Raw genomic sequence first — 23,193 nt, 5'->3', positions numbered from 1 at the left:
TTTATTAACAAATTCTCAAAACACTTATGCTTTAACGCGGGTTTTTTCTGTTAAAAAAATATTAATATTGTAATGCTTGTCTAGCATTTCGCCAAATTGGCACGGACACCTATAACATAGCCATTTGATTTCTTTCTCATGAAGAAAATGGAGAGGAACTAGCCGCGAAACCCGCTGGCCTGTTAGCCCCACACACCACCAAATTTTTTATGAACGGTTGATATTGACTAGAGACACTCAAGAAAATATTTTTTTACGCCGCGCTTACACGCCATAATTATATTGTGAACACTATTTCAGGTCTCAATTCGAATTCAAATTTACAATATATTTTGCCAGTGATTAAACACGCTCTCTTGAACATAATTTGAACACTTGTCTTCTTCCTCCCCGCTCCTCTCAACACCTCAACATCCTCCAATCAACCCGCGGAAGGTCAAGGGTCGGATACCGAAGCGATACGATCGAGGCCACGCGCGTGCGTGCCGCCGCTGGTCAACGGCGAAACGCCGTCAGCGGGCAGGCTAAAAGGAACAGTCGAACACTGCGGCGCTCAAGGGCGCCTCAATAAGGGTTTGTCGCGCGCCGTGAGCCTAATTTTGCTCGCTTCGATGTCCGGGTCTCCATATCTTTCGTTTCGGTCGTCTGTCGAATTTACAAGTGACGATTCTACATGACTATTATGACTTTCTCGGTTAAGGAGAATGATTTTTCTTGTTCGTACAGTGAAATTCTCGTGGATGACTCCGCTAAATTAACCGTCGCACCATTTCCCGTGGTTATTTGATTTTCGATTGAACTTGTTGAAAAAAATCATTAAAATTAATACTCGAAAAATTAATTCGATTTCACCAAAATGTTCCATTAATTTTTTTCCGTCCTTGAATCCTCGAAATTCAAGATATAATTCGTTCGATTTCGAATGGTATCAATTTTTTGGTTATTCTATATTTTTGCGACCAATTAATCCATCTTTAGAACCCAGAATTAATGTCACACTGGATCATACTGAATAAATAACAATCCTCGCCTTGGTCGGTCTTCTCATTTCTCCACGATCCTCCAATGAAGCGGACAATCCATCCAATCACTTGTTTTACGCGGATACTTTCAAGGCATGGGACATCCTTTCCGGTCTTTCCGCCCATGAATTCTCAAAAATGTACATCTCTACGAGGCGGCCTTTTTTTATACGCCCTAATATTTCAGAACCATTTTATTCGAGCATCCATCGATAATTATAAGAGAGATAGACGGAGGACCACGCAATGTGTATAGGCCAAGAAAACTGTGAAAATGAAATCAGAAATGACAAAGTCAATTTAATTAATTGAAGTAAAACATTAATAACCGACTCCTCCAGTATATTATAATTTCCAATTCACCGTAAATCACAGAGAACATTTATCTGGGGATTTCTTTTGTTGGGTACCAACAAAAGAAATCCTAACCACGCGAGGAATCGCGGGACGCATACCTTTTGTTTCGGGAGGAAGAGCTGCGTTGTTTATTCCGTTCCGAGCATAATGTTGGGTGGCGAAGGGAGGAAAAGAAAAAGGAAGATTTCATTCTGCGCTTGATGCAGAAGCGGGTGCGAGGACATTATGTGCGCAAGATATATCCTACATCCCCCCCCCCTCAACAACCCCACTAGGAGTCACGGCCATCAAAGCAATCCGGATCTTCGGCTTATCACTCTCAACTCCTCCGTAAGCACAAGGGGTGGGTGGGGGGAGGGGAGAGGAGGTTGTGGGAGGGGAGAAAAAGAGACCGCGCTGGGAGATCGTCGAGAGATCCGAAACCACGAATACACTTTCGCGAAAGCGGGGAATGACGGAGGGAGGGACGGCCGCTGGAACGAAAATGAGGTGGGAAATGGGGGAGCAAGAGAGATGGTAAATTGGGGGGAAATTAGTAGAGTTGCATGTGGGATGAAACGTTGGTGGCCATGGAGACGCGACTGATGGAATCATTGGAAGCCGGCGAGAAAATTTAAAAAAAATTAATAAATAATGAAATCTCTTGGTAGTGAACTTCTTAGTTCGTGAGGGGACTCCTGAGGGGAAACTGCCAGCATTAGCACTCATACGTCAACTTTAGTTCGAAGAAAATTCGCGGCATTTCGAAGCGTTTGAATGACACTGTAGGGAAGTCAAATTTTGGATGGGACATTAAAGCAGTCGGTTCGATCGTTTAAGACTTGCGAATATGTCCCATAGCTTCTCGAAGTTAGATGGGGAAAGTAACAAATTATTCGAATTTCTTAGGCGGCAAACAGTAAGCACCAAGCCACAAAAAGTTTTTTCAAAATAACAGCTAAGGGAGAAAGTTCGGCAGACTTTTTGCGTTAAACTTAAATAGTGGAGCCAGTTTAATAGATAATAGAATCGAGGAGGTAGCCATTCAAAATTTCGGCGAAGTTGACGCTCAAAAAGAGAGATAAAGAGAGGGGTATGGGAATGGTGTCGCCCCTCTGCGTAAGAAAAAAGAGTTCCACGAGATATTCCGCACTTCCAAGAAAAGCACCCGAGTGCGATGGTTCTACGTTCATTTGAATAATTTACGAGCACTTGCGCCGTGGGCGAGTTCGTCCGAGACGGACAGAGCGAGAGAAAAGAACCCGAGTTGGAGCGCCGTTCACACGTCCTCAACGTGGGAGTGAAACTTGAGCGGTAGGGAAGAATCGCCAGAAAGTCGCCAAAAGGAATTGATCTCGTTTATGTCGGAAGAATGTAGGTCTCGGGACAATTTCCATTTATGTCATATGGAACACGACTTAAGCATCCAGCCCTTGGGCAGAAGAGTTATATACCGTGAATTGAAACCTATGTACGCCAAGGAAAAGACCTCGATTCATTACGAACTGCGATGAATCAACGAAACGATTATTAGTAGACCAAATATATACGTATTACCAGCACAAAAATCGCGACTTTGACTTAAATGAAATGGTTTTAGGCTTAACTTCGCGAAAACTCGTTATCACTGAGTGATCTACACTTAAAGTGTATTTTCACAATAAATTTACTACGGTACTACCGATTCTGACCCATATGCGACATCATCCGGTAAGTAGGTAATTGGATGATGTCGCCTACGCTTCGAAACTGGAAGTAATAAATTCATTGTGAAGATATTAGATGTTTCACTCATTCGGTGGACACTTATCGGGCACAAATTGTAAGAATGTTGACGACAAAATAATAACTCTCATTGGATGCGACATAGAATGTAAGGCAGGCACAAAAAAACATCGACCGCGGCAATCAAACCACTCCTTCGATACGAAGCTTAGAAAATTTTGATCCCAACGTCATCATCTTCCTTGCCGCTCATTTTATTTTCCCCACACCCCGCCCATTTTTTTACCATATCTTTCCCCACACCCACATCTCAAAAATTCTCCAATCGAGTCTTTTACTATATATCTCCTGGTCGTCGTGGTGAGAAGATAAGTAAGTGTACACTGGAGGTTTTTGGATCGAGGGCGCGGAGAAAAAGGGAGAAAATAAAATGGACGGAAACGAACACGAGATGGAACATTGCAAGGGGAAGAGAACGGTTGTCATGGAATTTCGACAGATGCAGGAACGGTGGGATGAGGGAGTTATTATAGAAGGGGCAACCCCCCTTACTGTCATTTTTCAACCCAGGTTGCGACTTGTACAAAAGTAAAACTTGAAAAAGACCTTTGCACAAGTCGAAAACTGGGTCGGAAGATTAAAAAAAAACAAAACGTTTTTGTACTTCGCCAATTTTTTTTCATTTCACAGACACTGGTTGTTCGAACATTAACTTATCTCTTTAAGACGATTAGCTCATTACTCCCACTTGCAGTAAATTATTCCCCACCTCATCGTTTTCACATTTTGCTCCCGCGAAGAGTAAACAAAATGTCGATGCGTTACGCCAAATAACAATCGTAACTCTGGAAGGCAATTCATTAATTCGTCAACGCGTGAAAATCTCCGACGTCCTCCGCATCTCCAAAATGGAATCCTGCATTTTCCAGTTACGAATCACAATCTCGGACGGGGTTCGCCTTGCCATCCCGAATGGTCGGTTTAGGGACGAACGAGGGAGGGTTAACAAGGGATGTCACGCGGTGGTCCCTTCCTGTCATTTTGCAAGGGTGGTCAGCTATTCCCTTGGATGGCCAACCTCGATTCATTCAGTCAAGTCCGTCGGCCGAATGGACACACGATCTAGAGGCCACGCCAACGGCATTCCTCCCACAACTCATTCCCGACCACTTTAGCAGTCGAAAAGCATTCCCCGTCTTCGAAGGCCTGGCCTTGATTGTGCAAGGTTTCAAAATGCAAATCTCTCATAATCCAGAACTAACTTTATGGACTTTCCTCTTCAAGTTATGCAAACAAGTCGGGACGGTGTGGAACGATGACGCGTCCAAAATACATCCGAGTGAGAAGTTTGAATAATGCCGACTGTAACGATTGAAAATTGAAAGAGACTTTTTTTTCAACCACTTTACCAACGCTGATGATGATGAATAAGTTCTGCTCTAAAAGAACCTCGTCATTATATGTGATCTACCTATTTAAGGCGGCCGTTGGGCCATCTCCAACAACTGCTATATGATGCATTTGCCGTGGAGTTCCTGCAGTTCGCTCTTTCCCATTTCTTCTCCCGTTCTTCATAAATTCTATTATCTTTCATTTCGTCCGAAAAAGTCCTTCCTTCCTTGGCCTGCAACACCCAACCTTCTCCATTCCATCAGTACATTTAACATCCCACCGCCTCTCAATGTCTCTTACACCAGCTTCCACTACCTTCTTCAAATTTCACCCAGCAACTTCCCCGCTTATACCAACATGTGTGAATTTCAAGTTTTCCTTTACGTCAAATGAAGTCCCTTCTTCTCAAAAGCCTATACCATATCTAACCTAATCCTCTTTCCACAAAGAAGAGGGCTCGGCAGGAACCACACAGCACTATGATCCCGCATTTAAGTCATTATCTCTTCACTTGATCGTAGCCGTCAACAATTTCCTCCTCCTTGCAAATACTTATTTCGCAAACACATTTCTTCTTCTAATGCCCCCCACTACTGTTCTCATTTTCCTTCAAACTAATGCCAGTAACTTGAATTATCAGCAATGGCCTCCGTCAAAGAGGAAAAGAATAAAAGGAAGAAAATATTGCGTAAACTGTGTACTTCGCACCCACTGACAGAATAGTGATAGTTATTATTGTCTGAAAGAGCCAATGCCAAGAACCTAGGATCAGTATATAAACGCAAAACCTACTGAACTATGAAGAGAAGTAGTGCCATCATTGAAATCGTCTTGTCTAGAACGGGACAAGGCATTATTTAAAAGACGAAATGTTGAGAATTTCGAAGGACTTAATCATGCAAGGGTGTCCAAATAGCTTCTTAAGGCAGCACGCCTGGCAGTTGAACAGACCTTTTTGCCGTCATTGATCATTGTCACCTATTGTAGAATACATAGTATAAAATGTTCACTCATTCCCGAAGTTACTATAATGCGCGCATTTACTATAATGCGCGCATACAATAATATAAGAAGTTAAACGATTCGTATATTTTATTGCTAGTAGAATATATATATATATATATATATATATATATATATATATATATATATATATATAGTACAATACACAGTAACACACAATATAGAAACACAAAAAAAGAAGAACACTCACACGTTATTTCTTGATATTTCGACGGAAACAATCCGTCTTCCTCTGAAGATATAGAAGTAATGACTGATATATATATATATATAATGAATTGGACAGCAACAAACAATATAGACACATAAAAAGATCACTACCTCTATCTTCCGATGAAGACGGAGCAGAATTCCGTCGAAATGATCAAGAAATAACGTGTGAGTGATCTTTTATGTGTCTATATTGCTTGTTGCTGTCCAATTCATTATATATATATTGAATATATTTTGAAGTATTTATATATATATAAAAATACTTCAAAATATATTCAAATACTTCCTTATTGCGTGGTTAGAAAGTTATAGAAGTATATATATATATATATATATATATATATATATATATATATATATATATATATATATATATATATATATATATATATATATATTATATATATATATATATATATATATTATATATATATATTATATTATATATATATATAATAAACTTTCTAACCACTCAATAAGGAAGTATTTGAATATCATGTTTTCAAAAAATTAATATTTATGCATAATTAAAATAGCGAAAAAAATTACAGTGATTGTTCAAAATATCCCCTCAGTTTTATTATTTTAAGTGTGATTCCAAAAATTTTCCTAATTAAAAATACTAAACACGACAACATTTATTTAATAATTTTGAGAGATTAGAGGGGACACCTAGCTTGTGGGTGTGCAACAGGAAAATGTTTCCATTTCACAGAAAGTTACCGCTAACGTTACTATCCAATGAGATAAAAGCTACACTCCACACATTTCATAGTTAACAGGAGCGTTTTATTCATGACTAAATGATATCCACCTAAACTACGGCTAACGAACCAAAACAGTCGTCTTAACGTGGACATGCAGAAACTCTGTTCAACCTGAGAATGGAAAACTTTAGACATCTATGGAAGAACCTTCTTATCATACTGTGAGATATTTCCTGATACGTGAAGTTAACGAACTGGCATAAAATGACAGCATGCCGACATCTATATAATTCGTTTCTTTCATTAGTTTTACTGATGATTTAGTGAGTCATGTCTTGTATTTTGTGGCATCCGCCATTTTGATTGATTCATGTCTTCTCATATCTCTTGAGATATATTCTTCTGTTAACATCTACTTCAACCTTTACGTCTTAATTGAGTTATATTACAATCCTTAAGTATATCATACCTGCTTAGTTGGATCTCTGAATTTTTGTCGCAATCAATAATCAGAATTTTCTCATCCACGTAATGCTAAGATTAGACTTCTTATGTTTCCTTTTTTTCTGAGGATATTAACAGTTCTTCAAATTGCAGGAAAATTGAAGCGTAGCGATTTGCGCCGTTAATTTAGTGAGCGATTCCTGAAATGAACGCACAAATGAATTCCAGAAATGAATTTCTTTATTTGTGCGTCCAGGGCGCTAATGTAGTATTCACATATCTAAGGTAATTGTCACCTTCAAAGTTGAGCTGTTTCGATGCAGGATACATTACCCCTTCCGGACTAGGGAAGGGATATGTTTGAATGAAAATAATCACACGAAACTTCCAAGTTGATACTTCGCGATGCATTTGAATCGAGCTTTTCACTTGAATTTCACATGTTTATTTTTCTTTTTGACCAGGTGATGGCAGCCCTGTCCGTCTCCCTTGGATCCATGATTGTTGGGTTCTCGACTGCGTATTCATCTCCAGCCCTCGCCTCCATGACGAGAGAAGGGAGCATGATGATGGTATCCAAGCAAGAGGTGAGTGGACGAGATCTATTTAAACCACTTATGAAATTTCCATCGCTGCGTCAAGGATGTGTCATTGTGATAAAATGTTCTCAATTTGTAGCCCACTAGTGCACACTATCAAATGTCAAGGATAAAAAAAGGGTCTTCCCGTATTCTTTTTCAAAGCTCTGACATTGAAAATCCAAGATTTTATATACACTGCTCTTATGACAGTGGAGGACTACCACCAGAATAATTATGAATTGATAGTGCAGAAATACATGTTGTTCTCACGAAAACCTGATATTACGTGCTCAATTATATAATAAATGTATATGACGTAAATAGCACTCACCCGCTTTATTTTAAATGATATCCATTAATTTGTCATAAAAAACAGCCGAAATCGCCGAGTTAAAAAAATTGGCGCCTCACGAAATGTTCAAAATAAGTTTTAGAGAGAATTGAAAAAAAAATTAATGAGAACCTCACAGAGTGCTTAAAAACTCTACGTGCGCAACATGTCCGTTCACGAAGGACGCACAAATGGCCTTTTCTGCGTTAATGTTCATCTCTCTTAATTAATAATACATTCACGAAGGTGACACAGAGACTCGTGCAATCACGATCCAACCTCCTTAAACGCCCTGCTGAATTACGCACACATAGGTAAACACTCTAATCGCACCAGTATGTCCACTAGATGCAGAAAATAATGTGGAACGGAACCCATATTCCATAGCGAGGCGGAAAACAGGATCGATTTCAGTGCGTCAAAAAATTAAAAATTGAAATAAATAATAAAATAAAATAAATTAGAAAAACGCGACCCAGGACTTACGGATTTCCTGATCAAACTTTAATCTGATTTTGAATAACCTAGCCCGCAGGTAAAGGCCTACCCCGGCTGAAGGGAGTGAGTGGGTCGGTATCCTAAGGCGAACGATGTGTAATTTTGGCCTGGCGGAATTTGACGGCAGGTGCTCAGATTTATCAAACATCCGAGTGGGGCAAACGAGCTGAAAAAAAAGACTTGGACGAGATGTAAAAAATTTCGCTTGAACTGACTGAGGAGGGAGGGAGGATGGGAAATGGAAAGGAGGATTGCGAGAGAGTGGGGGGGGGGGTCACTTGGTTACCGGGGTAAGAGAGGGATAAAAAAACAGTAAATATTAACGGAAAGGGGTTGGGGTGCGGGGGAGGGCGACGGGAGGGGAGAGAAAGTGGGAGTGAAGAGGCGTAAAGCTGTGGCAAGGACACCGCAGGAGATGTGGGATGGGGATTGGGGGGGGGGGGAAGGAAAGACGCGGCGGAACGGGAGAGGGGAAGGGATTGGCAAGTCAAAAAAAGTGGTCGGGATTATTCCACGAGAGGGATAAGAATAATAAATTTTACGAAGAAATGAAAGGGTTAGATGGGCGAGTCACCAATTCGCACGGCATTTCGCGTCGAAGATTAAATTGACGATTACAAAAAAATCGAAATGACATTATCGCGACACGCGGGAGAAATATATTATTTTTGAGTGAAAATGGTGGAAAATCCATCCATTCTCTAAATCCCACTCAATGGTTCATCCGTGTTCGGTCCACCACGGACCATAGCATGCACTCCAGTACTTTGCGGAGGGTAACTGTATGACGTGTAAATGATATGATGCTTTTTCTTCTAATTCACTGAATAGTTCATTAGCGTATGTTAATATATATATATATATATATATATATATATATATATATATATATATATATATATATATATATATATATATATATCAGTTAAACCAAATTATTAAATAAATTTCTTTGTCAACGCATCTTGTCACTTGGAAGTAAACACACATATATGAACACTGAAATATGACGGAAAGACAAGCAAGGTCTCTTTCGAATGCGACATTAAAAACCAACGAATAGTAATTGATACGGTATTGTTTCATGTTGACGAAAATAACGAACGCGGCGCCCACCAAATATTCTTGTTATAACTTTTGTTAATGGCTTCCTAACAAACTCCAAAAACATTGTTAATTGCACATGAAATAAATTTTGAACATCGTCGCCGCCGAAATGCACGATAATACACCTGATGTTTACGTTAAGGTAGGGAAAAGTTTGCGTAGATATTGTTCATTGTTTCAAGTGCATATACCTAAAATAATTGTCTTCCTGATGTAATGTGTAGCGAGAGGCAAGCGATGAGCCGTACCTTTCCATTTGAAATTCATACCGTCCTCGTTCCACCAAAGAGAACGAGTTTTTTATTTAAAGTCCCCGGCACTCGTAAATATATTCACGTTTTATTCAAATTACTTAAGCCATTACAACTCCCTTTAAGGTGTCTGTTACACCAGGACAGGTATATTGCTACGAAAGATATCATCATAATTTGGTGATTGTGAATTATACCTTCGGACGAATTTCATTTAAAAAGTGTATGTTGTTCTTGTGTGGTGCAAAAGAAGGGATAAGGAGATTAAAAGAGTGCAAAGGACGACGTGAAAAGAACTAAATCTAATTTTTAAAAAAACTATCTCATGCAAATACATACGACCTTCAAAGACACACGTGGATCTACAAAGCAAATCGAGCGCGAACTTGGGTAATGTTTCGGGTCAAATTCATTGACACATTCAAGCCCACGCCGCATAATCGGCAGTCTTGAAAACTAAGGAGTTAGCGACGAATGGAGGCGGAGGAGGACAATAATAGTACGAGAAAAGCGGGCGGTTTTTAGCGACTGATGTAAAATAATTGCTATAAGGAGTATGGAGCACATGGGGTGGAGAGGGGGAGGGAATGGGAGAGGAGAAAGGGTGGGACCATCGACAGATTTAAAAAAAAACCTCGGATTGAGTACAAAAATCATAATGAAGGTTAAAAGCGGCAGTGGAACCAACAAGGAAATCCTGTAAAAAAAAAAGAAGCTTGGAGGGAGAGAGCGAAAGAGGGGGGTGGGTGGATGCGTGTAAAGGCATAGTCGAGGAAGGCAAAGGTGCTCTTGTTGGCAACGGGGCAGGAGGGCGCCCTGGACGTGGATAAGGGGAGGGGGGCACTTTCTTCGGAAATCCGTGGAAACGACGGGGCAAGGAGAGACGGAGTTGGTCTGGGATGTGGATGGCCATGGAAATACGCGGAACGACAGAGGAGGGGATGGGGTAGGTAGGAGGGCTGGAAAAAATGGAATGAAAAAAAAATTTCTTTAGGTGAGATTGACGAGTTGCGAATACCACTGCCAACTCAGTGTCGAAGATGTAATAATGAATCGAAATGTCATGTTTGCGACACGCCCAAGACGTATATTTTTTAGCAGAAGGACAGAGAGGAGTTGTTCGAGGAAAATCAATCGAATCTGCAAATCCGACACGTTGCATCACTTCATGTTCGCCGGTTTGCCAAGCACGGCCACAATTTTCATATTTGGTAAATAGCCTATTATATACAAGAACTTTCTCTTGAGATATTAACAGGAGAAACAATCATTCTGAGCACCGATATTTGGATTGCTATCTTCAAACTATTGTGCCTTTCCAATAAAGGTTTAAAACTCACCTCCTTGGAGGAAGCGCCTTGGGCAACTTCAGGACGTATTAAATGTAAATCACTTCCATATTTCATATAACCACAAACCTAAGAGTAAAGCCAAAAGTGAGACTTTGCATTTCTAATACGACTTTTCAATTTTATCGTAGAATGAATCTTGGCACGGGCATTACGTACACACAGGCGAGCCAATATTAGTTCACAAATAGAGTACAATGACTGCTGGCCTAGCACCTTCTCCGGCACACCACCCTCGTGGTTGTCTAACAAGTTACGATGCAGGGGAATCTCGGGTATTCCAATGGTGTTGGGGACCGTCGCCCGCTCCAGAGACACATGTCCTCGATCCAGTCCCCCTTGGACAAGCCCCCAGAACTCCCAACGCTCTCTTTTTTTTATTCCGCAGCAGCCCCTCCCTGCCCTCGAGGAATCGAGGCATACATCTTAACCTGGAATGCGGGCTTGAGATAATTATTGTTCCCGAGGCAACCGGATGTACAGAAAAAACATGATATTTTTAATAATGTCTCTATATTAATTAAATCGTGTTCCCCACGAAATGGGCTTGAATTCGGGCGGATTTGGTTGAGAGCGGGGAGCAAGAAAATTGAGGAAATGGTTATTTATTTAATGAAAAAAACATCGGCAGGTGAAAATCGCAACAGTCTGTTTTCTGTATTTTGTAAACCGTTTACCCAAAACGTTAAAAACTAGCGATGATCCATGGAAATTCACGCCGCAATCCCCTTCTATGGTAGTGGTTAAACGATCACAAAAGTGTCTGGGTTGGTGAAGGACAAATACCTCTAAGCTCGTTAACCTAAAACCGCTCGAGGTATGGAAACATTTCGAACTATACTGCAAAATGTCTATGGTGTTCGTCGCTTGCAGAAATTTGGAGGTGGCCACACTTGCGTTCCCATCATCTCTGGAGATGATAATCGTCACTACAAATAATTTTTATCGAAGAAATAATGATGAAAATACAGAAATTCGTCAGGTGAAACATCTTTTTTTTATTTTTTTCTATTTCACTCGCCAAGGATTTTCACATCACAAACAATAAATTAGAACTACAAAAATTGCGTAATAATCAACTATTTAGTAAGTACACAAGTTTGCGCTTTTTCATTTAAAAAATTAAATTTATTCGGAAAAGCGTTTCGTCTACACTTAGGTTTTAAAAAAACAGGTTTTATGGAAACCTGACGACCACTGAGTGCAACAGAAACGTCAAAAATAAAGTCCATTTTTAAAAATAGTAGAAAATTGCAAAGCTATTTGCCCTCAAAATTGAAAACCTCAACTTAAATACGCCAGTCGCCGTGGAGATTTGTAAATTACATTTTTTGTGCACAGGGTGGTTCCTAAAGCCTTTGCTACCGAGATCCCTTAGCAAAGAAAAAAAGAGGGCAGAGGGAAAAGGATTTAAAAAATAGTTCTTTGAGGTGATGGCTATATTTTCAATTCACCATCAAAAACATAACGACACAGAACACGAAAATCAGGCTTTTTCAAATCGGCTGAACAGGAGAACGTCCCTCTTCGACTTAATGATGAATGAATCGTGTCAGCTCGGTCACCACTGGGAATAATAACAGCGAAGACAAAAAGTCCCATACTGAATTAATTAGAGAGAACCGAAATTCACTGCTAAGTTCACCTGGAAGAAATTATTCAGATGATTATCTCCCACGTCTCTCATTCATAGCTCTCGTAGTTGAGAACACTCAATAATCAAAACCATTCAAAAGCTAGAACAATTCCATACACCATTCCATTTAAAAAGCCATACACCTAAGGACAATTTCCTTAAAAGTCGCCACGAAGCTTATGAATTTAGTCAGCAAAAGAGCAGGATAGATTAAAAGAAAAGTAATATATGACGAAACGAACCGAGCCCCCAAGACTGGAAAAAAACGTGGCGCCGACGTTTACTACGAAAGTGCCCTCGGCAATATACCGGTTGAAATCTCCGTGACGACAGATACTTGCGGGCCCACCATTGGCTGGCTGATGGGCGTGATTGGAGGATGTAAGGAGGGCGTGGCTGGCAACGCGAATCCAGCTGCAGGCATCCCGCATGGCAACTGCTCCGGTCCGAGGGGCCTCCCTCCCCTTCCACTCAACCCTCCCCCCGCTCCTGTGCAGACATGCACACACAACACAACCTTCTCCACGTTCGTTAGTTACGGAACTTAAACGCGGGGAAAGTGTCCGAGCCCAACTCGAAGGACGCATTACGCAATAATTACTAAGCATCTTCATGGAAATTACAAAGTGTGCCCGACGAAACATAAAGGGCACATGCTCAACGGGAGAAAAAATTGTCAACATCAAATTCCCTGTCACTTCTCAAGAAGCTCAAGCCTATTACGCCCAGGTTTAGATCTAAGACTTTGCGTACGATATGCAGCGTCAGATGAGATAATGATATTATCTAATATCAAATGAAATAATGCTCCCGTGCAGCGCATGCTTTATTTGCCGAGCAGGTTTTAACTCGAAAGGCATCTCGTTGCGCAAAAATGAAACAGCCAACAGTTTTACTCAGGCCACAGAAAGAGGGCGACTGCAAAATAAATCAAAATCAGCAATCCGTTTAACTTTTTTCCATTTTATTTTTTTTTAACTGCAAAATCGAAAACCAGCGGAATCGAACATCCTTGGATGCGAATAAAAACTCAATTCAAGAGGGCGAAAAGGGGAATATAAACAAATTGGGAAGAAGAAATAACAGTGAAAACATTTGAGTGGTATCCTACAAATCTCGCGACTTACTTCCACGTGTGCGGAAGGAGCCTGACCGCGCGGATTTGGCATGATCTCCGGTGATACAAATTCCCTGGTTACGAGGGACAAGTGTACCTGTATGTGGTAGCCGAGTGTTAGGCTTCTTACGCAAGGGTCCCCGTTTAAATCCGTGTGATGCCTTTGGTCTCTCACAGCCAAAACCGAATGATTTTCCAAGGATCGGGCACCTTAAGTGACAAAATTTACCTATAAAAATTTTTTCCCACACGTTATGCAGACTGTTTTGACTTAGGTCTGAGTCTCACCGTTCACACTAACTTGAGTTGTTCGATGAAAGTAAATCCGCGATCCTACATTGGGTATTATGGATCATAACTCAAATACAGATCTTTTTTTTAATTTTGATCTATTTCAAACGATAAACTTTAGAACAAAGACTCGCTCATTTTTAGAAAACTTCGCTTCAGCTTTTTTTGTTTCTCGAGAAGCCCCTCACACAGGGAACCAATTCTAGAGTACGATTAGCGATAGATTAACCAAACCTTCCTTGAGTGAATGAAGATATGTTGATGTACATTAAGGCACCAAATTTTGGTACTCTAAAAATTCCGGTATCAGCGGACGCCTGCAATCACCCGTTTCAAAATAACTCTGTCATTCCTTCCAATCCCAGGTTATGCTGTCCCCTCTCCCACAATCCAATTAAAGGCAATGTTTTCTGATTAGAACTCCTCATCACTGGTACTTTTCCGCTCACCAGCTAACACTTAAGTTTCTCTTTCGTCTTCTCATTTTCTAACGATCCTAAGGCATAAGAAGTTACTTCGTCCAGATGCTTAAGTTATGCCCACCCATTCATCATCGAGTTATTACGCGTAAAAGTAACAACTCTAACCCTCCACTAATTAGAGCACCAAATGAATTGCACAACACAGTCGTCACAGTGACCCTACGAGAGGTAAACGATGCAGTCGAACAAACTTACTTCAAGGCTTTGACGGAACGGATGTCTTTTCCTATCTTTGCAGCAATCGTGGATAGGAGGAATAATGCCGCTGGCAGCTCTCCTCGGAGGAATAATTGGCGGTCCGTTGATTGAGGCACTGGGACGCAGAAACACCATCATCGCAACGGCCGGACCTTTCATCATTTGTGAGTATACTCTTAAAAAAGAACAAAAAATGCTTGGAAAAATAAACATAGCCTGATAATGATAATCAGTAATTCAATCATGTGCATTGCACTTCTGGCACTGAAATGCAACATTCGGGCGCTATGACTGAGTACGTGAAGTGCGAGAAAATTCATGCTAAAATGTCAAAAGATCCTATTAATAAAAAAAACACGTACCCTGAGAATGAGGCGTTTGAATTTTTAAAAAAATTAACTACACGGATACTTGGAATTCGTGTCCCTCAAGCATGCCGCGATAAATAATCCGGAATAATGCCGGAATAAATCAATCGGAGCAGGAAGCTTCATTGAAATTCCCACATGCATCCCTACGGCCTTATTTTTAAAGATCAATGCGTCACCAACGTGACTAACCCGTCCGTTTTACATTCTTCACAGCATGGATGCTCATTGCTATGGCCACGGACGTCGCAATGATACTAGGAGGGAGATCTGTGGCGGGCTTCTGCGTGGGCATTGCATCCCTATCGCTGCCGGTATATTTGGGAGAAACCATACAACCAGAAGTCCGAGGGACTCTAGGACTGCTGCCCACGGCGCTGGGGAACATAGGTGAGGAACATCGACTTCGTGTCGAGTGCACTCGAAATTTATTTCCAGTTGGCACTAAAGCAAGAAAAAGAGTAGAAAAACTTGTTTTCGAGCGAATCTTGACTCCCGCGAATCTTTTCAGGGATCCTGGTGTGCTTCGTGGTCGGGACTTACTTGGACTGGTCCCAACTTGCCATTTTTGGAGCAGTTCTCCCGATACCGTTCGTGATATGCATGTTCCTCATCCCGGAGACACCGAGGTGGTACATCTCGAAAAGTGAGTATCATTCAGCTGTGCATACAAATGATGATCACATTAACCGAGTCTCGGAATAACACCCCTATGCAATCGAAAATTAGCCGGCATAATTTGGTGCGGATCACTTAACACGTACCTCCCCTTTGACGTCGGAATACGGATTCGCATCGTGTCTCGATGGAAACCACAATTCAATTCTAGCTGGAAAAGAACAATGGGACACGTGATGAGTTCGCTCGAAATATCACTGCCGGAGTTCACGAATTTCTGTTCGCACTAAACTGACGTACAATAGGTATCGCATTGCCACCCTGCCACACACCTTCCCGGTGACTTACAGCGTATCATGTAGACATAAATACCTTCACCCTTAAAAGGGGCCATTTAAGAACACCCTAAAGGAAGCCGATATAGTACAAGGGGATAATTTCTAAAGAAAAATGCAAGTCATTTTACGAGTCCTAAGACTTTTCTCACACTGAAAAGTACTATCATTTCTAAAAGTCTGTCTGAGGGCAGGTATTGGCGCAATTAGAGATGGTGTAAGTAGTTAACACCGTCGTTATGTTGGCATTCGGTGACTGGCAGGTACTTAGGCTATGATAATAGTTTGACGTCGTTCCGAGAGACGGCAGAGCCTACCAGTCATTGAACGCCAACAAAACCAACATTTTCACTTTCCCCAGATTCACGTTGTGTCGCTGAGTGCCGGCAGAATTTTGGAAATGATATAGCAAACATCAGATACAATACTTAACTCAATTAATTGGACATTACGAGTTTTTTTCATTCGCATGGGTTATTTTTTTCAACTATTTTAGATAGATCTCGCACGTCATAATGTAATTCTGGGATACAGGACCTTGTTCAATGATGTCGTCAAAGTTTAGTCTAAGACGGTTAAAAAATCAGTTTTTCGCGCTGAAAGATTTCGCTGTACCTGCAACACACGTTCTTGGTTGAAATTGCAGAATATTTTGGCACGGGGAAGACTTGCAGAAAGATAAATTGAGAGCACCGCAAGCTCCAGAATAGTATGAGTGATAACCCACACCTCTCCCTCTCTCTCTCCGCGACCAACAGATAGACCAAAGGAAGCCAGGACCGCACTCCAGTGGCTTCGTGGGAAGGACACCGACATCTCCGCTGAGTTTGGGGAGATTGAATCCTCGAACGCAGAGAACAAGAAAGTGGTGCTGGAACCCGAGAGCGATAACTCTCCACCCTTCCGCTGCTCTTCGGTGTCTGTCTCGTCCCTGTTCGACCTCTTCTCCGCCAGCAACGCCCGGCCGCTTATTATATCAGTCGGTCTCATGTTCTTCCAGCAGATGAGCGGTATCAACGCGGTCATTTTCTACACGGTGAGTATTAACGAAAATTGAAGTCATATGATTCACGTCCGAATATAACAGCACGAGGCAATCGTAAATTGAAGCGATTGTAAATTTAAACAGTTGCTTTCTAAAGCTACCCTTATTATATATTAGTAGTCGTAAACTATCGGCTTAGGGAAGGTTTCCGATAGACCCCGCCGTTACAAACTAATGCTCTCCTATTCCCTGAATAGCATGACAAAACATATCCTTAAATCCCATACTTGACATGACAATTACGTATTCTTAATCCCTTCATACTTCCTACCTCCCTTATATCCATCCAGGATTCCTATTGTTTTCCTCCCACTACCTCGCTCTCCTACCATTCTCCACTCTATCAAAGCCTCTCCAGCATCCCATTGCCGACCAATATCTCCAACATCAACTAGTTTCATCGTCTTCTTATTTCTTCCACGGACTTTCTCTTTTTCCCTACCATGCCTGGAACTTCATCATTTGTTTCCCTCTTGGACCGTTTTATTTTTCCCATCCTTCTCCAGACCCACATCTCATATTCCTCCAATCCACGCCTTTCACTCCGAACCCAACGACCAAGTTCCGAGACATATAAAAGACCCATCCTTATACTCGTAAAATTATCTGGAATATTCGTGAAATTCGTGAAATACTTCGGGAGCGTCTATGAGCAATCGCCCAAGGAAAATGTTTAAAAATGGGACCAAATGTAACATGATAAGTATTTTTGATGCATGGAAAATAGGGAAGGACGTTGCAAATAGGCTTTTCCCGCTTATCAAATTTCGACAAATCGACTAACCCTTCAGATTCCGAGGGTGGGGGAGGGTCAAATGTTCCGGTACCGTTTCAATCAATAACTTGATTTTTTTGGCGCGAAGAGATACAAATACAATTACTTATTTTAAGCGAGATCCGGTGAATTATATAAGGAAAGGAATGAACAACTAAGACCTTCCATCACTACTTTGCGACCGATGCTCGAAATCCAGAGCATAATTCAAAATGTTTATCCGTACTTCAGTAACATTAGTATTATGGTCCCCGTTTGGCGCACAATTTCATAATACTCTCAACACGTATTGTTGGGATACATTCATTAGATGGGCAGTTACACTGTTTGTCACCTTGGTGCGTATTATGGAGAGTAGACTAATGCCACTGGCGAGTTTCTCTCGCCACCCTTCCTCCATCCCCAGAACATGCTATCCCTAATGTATCACCCACCCCTAACACCCTTATTGGCGAAAATTTCCTCAGCTTTCGATCGCCTCCCTGATTTATATTAGGAAAAGTAGAGAACCCTCACAACGATGGAATGTTTTCAATATTTTATCTCTCTTCGATTTCTTCCGGCGCAGGTGAGCATCTTCAGGGAAGCGGGGACCTCCCTGGACGAGAACCTCTGTACCATCGTCGTTGGCGTGGTGAACTTCATGTCGACATTCGTCGCGACCGCGCTCATCGACCGTCTTGGTCGCAAGGTCCTCCTCAACGTGTCCGGGGGCGCCATGATCGTCTCCCTCTTGGCCCTCGGTGCATTTTTCTACGCCAAGTCCATGGTCGACTTCCCAAGCATGGCAGAGGTGGCCATCGACTGGAATGCCACTATCACTACTATGTCACCAAACACGGTAAGCATACTCTAAATATACAACTACACGCGCGCACTAAAACATCTGATTTCAATGAGAAACAACTAAGGGCTGGGGGATTTTGCCGGATTTATTAACGACACCTACGGTCTGAAAGTGGGGAGGGCCCTGATTTGTTGATTTATTGAATGGGTAAAAAAAGCTAAGTTATTCCGTCTAGTGGCAACCATTGAATCGGCTTCAAAAGTTTAAGATAAAAGACCTGGAGATCAGGGTTACCGAGAAAGCCATTTGTAAGGAAATGTACATTCAATATCACCACGGTCTACGGCAAGGTGGGTATTGGGATTGTTTGGTGGTTCATGTTATGGCTTCCCACTCCAAGGGCCCGGGTTCGAATCCCCGTGGTGGCCGCATTTGCCAGTGATGTCCCTGATCTGTACTTGGGTTGCCATTTGAGGTTGGCACATAAATTTAGTACGCCGTCTTTCGAATGGGAAATAAAGCTGTGGACCCGTTGGCGCCTATCCTTAAGAAATCTAGCGTTGGTATATCGTAAGTCAACGCCGGGTTTCTCTCCAACCTTCCTCCATTCCCTGAAAAATCCTAACCATACCAGATTACCCCGCCCACCTATTCCTTCTGGGTCAAATGCTGCCCATCGCATCCCCTAAATAACTAATGCGGCAATGTGTGAGGGCCACGCCTAAGGTCATTAGGCAATATGGGAAAATTAGATCCCTTGATGCTGGGGCGAAAATAAGCAAATTGGGCTGAGGTCTCGAGGAATCTTAGCACATTTTGAGCCAAGTAAGTCTCGGAAGACAGTGGTATCATTTTCAGAACGAGAGCCAGATAGGAATTATGATCAAATCAATATTTAATGACATGCCCAGGGTCTGTTGCCAAAACTGGTTAAGAAGTATGAAATTTTTCCCCGGAATTGGGGAGTAGCAAAAGATACCGACGAGCAGGAGAAGGGTGCGCGTTCACGCAGAAAGGAACCCTGCTCGGTAATTTCGCGCATCCTTCCCCCTTGGAGTGAAAGGGTTATCACACACTCGTTGAACCTATCAAATCAACCTTCGGGATTGATCACTGTGGTTGATACAGGCATATTCGAGGTATAGAAATATCATTTTTCAAAACTCAATATTACCGAAACATTGAGCGCGACAGTCCCAATTTCGGCGCGCTTCGAGGTAATCTCTCGTACGGGTCCCATTCTCGACTAGCCCCCATCCCCATCTCGGACCGTTCTCAGCAATTCTCCTAATGCGCCCTCTTCCTTTTCAGACCGAGGACCTGCTGAACCTGACCCAGGCGGACCTGTTGGCCACCAACGCCTCCTCGGTCAACGTGACCCTCTTGGCGGAATCGGAGCTCGCTCTCTCCATCGCCTCGTGGTCCTGGCTCCCTCTCCTCGCGTTCGTCGTCTACGTCGTGGGTTTCTCGCTCGGCTTCGGCCCGATCCCGTGGCTCATGATGGGCGAGGTCCTCCCCGCGAAGATCCGGGGGAGCGCCGCCTCGCTCGCCACGGCCTTCAACTGGACGTGCACCTTCATCGTGACCAAGACCTTCGAAGACCTCATCCAGCTCATGGGGACCGCAGGGGTGTTCTGGTTGTTCGGGTGCATCGTTACAGTCGGCTTAGTGTTCGTGTTCTTCGTCGTGCCGGAGACTCAGGGGCGTTCCCTGGAGGACATCGAGATGATCCTCACCGGGAGGAAGAAAGAGGTGCACGTCCCCGCCGGATACGACAAGAGGGTGCCGGTCAGGAGGATGAGCTCCATAGCCAACCTGAAGCCCTCCCCCATGGGCGTATGAGAGCGGAAAAGGAAACGCTGAGGAGTGCACACTCGGAATTTCGGGGCGGGGGAGTTTTCAGATAAAAAAACCAGCGCTTCGCTCTCTCCAAACTGACGTATTGCGGACGCGTCGAAAAAAACTATTCCAGAAGAATGAAAGAGAGAGAAAAAAGTGTGGGATACATCAACTCGGTCAAAAAAACATCCTCGAATATGTGGCGATATTACTTGTCGTTCGCGCACGATTCGAACGATTGTTTTAAAAAAAACAATGAGTGGATCGTTTTAATTTTCATCTCGTTATTATTCCGCGAACGCGTTTCATGAATGCCACAAGTAGTTTCCGTGGTTACGTGACTGATACTTTCAAAACACAACGTTGACTTCCCGTAATACTTTTATAAACTTGACGTGAATACTTACTGGTGAATGTCATGATTGGTTTTAGAGTGGTTACGTGAATGATTCTGTAAGAAAAAAAACCCTACCGTATATACTTACTCGCGAACCTCGTGATTTAGTTTGAGTGGATATTTGACAGATGGTTTCCAAAACAGCTCGTGGACTGTTCCAGTAATACCTATAAACCTAGTACTAATAATACTCAACACTTTAACCTCATTGGAAGGTTAAATGACTCATGCTCTTAATCACTTATTTATTTCAGTCATCGTGTCCAGCCATTAGACAATGTTTCCGTTCATTTTCGAACCATTTCACTTCCGTTGTGTTAAATTCGTGCATCTATCATCCCCATCCTTCATCCTCATTCATTCATTTCCTCAAAGTAGACTGTAAGAGAGTAAATTAGATTGAGGAACAACCAATATCTGTATTACAAATCATATTGTATTAGAAGCAGATCCCCCGCCCCTCCCCCAAAGAGCCACTAAATGCCGCTCATTTAACACACATGATGTTATTGCCTCTTTGCGCGCGAGTGTGAATGTGAATAAAACAAGCTGCATTTCTTCCACAATCCTGGAATCAAGGTGGAATGTTGAAGCGAACGCAGTGTGAGAGGGTAAACCACTGGAATGCCTTTGTGGAATGGTATATTTTTAAGCATTAAACCAAAGGAAAGGAATGTGATCACTACATGGACTGAGGCATACTGTGATAATCGACTGCAAGTTGTCAACAGCAGTGTGAGTGTTAACCTAAGGGGCAAATCAATCTTCCATAGCCAAAGGCTCAGGAAGATGCTATTTTATTTTTGTATAGTGCATGACAAGAAGATAATTTCGTGACTAAGAAATATCTACTTGTTGATTTTACCAGCATGATATTTATACCAAATTTAATTTAATGTCGAAGTATAGTTTTGTTGATATTTTCTTATGATGTATGAACTTGAATCAGAGAATTGTGATATATGTAATACACGAAGTGGACTCCTTATCAATTTCTATAATATGGAATTTAGGCAGCCAAGTCTCCGAAAATTGTGATAGATGCAACAAACATAGCATTTCAATTAGCATACATACATGGCATTAATAAAATCACATTAATACCTGTATCATCTGCCATAATGAATTTTTGATGAAGGCAGAAAATGCAATGCCTGTATTTTTAATACATAAAAAGCCCGGTGGCTTGGTGATAAAACATTCCATGTTTAAAAGAGTTTTTATACACTTTGATATGAATGTAATTAAAATTCACAAACCAATGGTCTTATAGTAAAAAATCCAACTTCCAATTTTGTGTGTCTAACTAGAGATGTTATAAAAGAGAAATTTTATTTCATTTATTACCCTTAGTAGTTTGTGATGACCCTATGTTTTTGGATAAATATATGACTGTAAGGAAATTCATGTGTGTGCAAATGTAAATACTCATAATAGTAATTATGCCGTCTGTATGGAATTGTAAATATTAAGCATTTTAAATTGAGAAAATATAAGTAGCAAGAATAAATCCTTTCATTTTTAAATGTTTCCTTTATCATTCCATGTGCATCTACTACATTTTAAGTTTTCTATAAAAATTGAGAATCCACCAAAACAACTCAAATTTTTCATATTTTTACTTATTATAAGACAAAAAGTATCGTACAAGAAGATCGATCAGCCAAGCTATTCTACCACCTTTAAAAAGGCAGGCTTTGGACAGTCTCTCGGGATTATTTAGTCATAAGTATCATGGAATTTCCTATTTCTTCATAACTTCTGCTTGCCTTCATACTGTCGAAAAAACCTACACTCTTCCTTCCACTTTACCCTACTTACTAATACCCATTGTTCTCTCTTTTATTATGACCTGAAACATATAAATACCATTCATTACTTCCTCCATCAACATTCTCAGCCTTTTTTGAATTTCCCCCATTGCAACTTCCTCTCTTTGCCCACCCTATTTAAAACTTTGTCATTAATATTTTTCTTTTTCCAACTTATTTCCTCCATTTTCCACCAAACCCTATTTCCAATGCCTCCATCATACACTCATACTCTGGTCTCAAAGAGGATAAGAAAATATAAGGAACGAAAATTAAAAGATTATTTCAACTAATAAAATGGATAAAGCCCAACTATCCTCAATCTCTTTGTGCATGAGGACTTGACTTGAAGAAGTCAGTTACAACAATCATTAGAGAGCTATTGTCTCTTGAGGATGTTTTCAAAATGTTTCTCTAATATAAAAGGATTGCAATAGACTACTAAAAAAAACAAAGATAATATGGCACATACTTCGGCAAATAATTCAGAACATCTCTTTAAATACATATACCAT

General features: G+C 41.4%; 2 protein-coding genes across 5 annotated transcripts in view; one reads left to right on the top strand and one right to left on the bottom strand.

Annotated features, from left to right (window-relative positions):
• The window catches only part of Tret1-1 (Trehalose transporter 1-1), a 153,677-nt gene extending 131,284 nt beyond the window's left edge, over positions 1–22,393 (top strand). For all 4 annotated transcript variants that reach the window (XM_071586829.1, XM_071586830.1, XM_071586831.1 and 1 more), the window contains 7 exons: positions 7,327–7,449; positions 14,744–14,867; positions 15,288–15,461; positions 15,583–15,717; positions 16,783–17,060; positions 18,413–18,685; positions 19,943–22,393. In XM_071586829.1, coding sequence (XP_071442930.1) covers positions 7,327–7,449; positions 14,744–14,867; positions 15,288–15,461; positions 15,583–15,717; positions 16,783–17,060; positions 18,413–18,685; positions 19,943–20,473 — 1,638 coding nt within the window. In that variant the 3' untranslated portion in view covers positions 20,474–22,393. The remainder of the gene's footprint in view (positions 1–7,326; positions 7,450–14,743; positions 14,868–15,287; positions 15,462–15,582; positions 15,718–16,782; positions 17,061–18,412; positions 18,686–19,942) is intronic.
• Positions 1–23,193, bottom strand: part of Roc2 (Regulator of cullins 2) — a 187,801-nt gene that overhangs the window by 149,206 nt on the left and 15,402 nt on the right. The gene's annotated exons all lie outside the window — the stretch shown is intronic.

Source organism: Hetaerina americana, unplaced genomic scaffold (assembly GCF_022747635.1).
Source record: "Hetaerina americana unplaced genomic scaffold, ioHetAmer1.1.p SCAF_265, whole genome shotgun sequence".
Taxonomy (NCBI): domain Eukaryota; kingdom Metazoa; phylum Arthropoda; class Insecta; order Odonata; family Calopterygidae; genus Hetaerina; species Hetaerina americana.
This window is presented reverse-complemented; position numbering and strand designations above follow the sequence as displayed.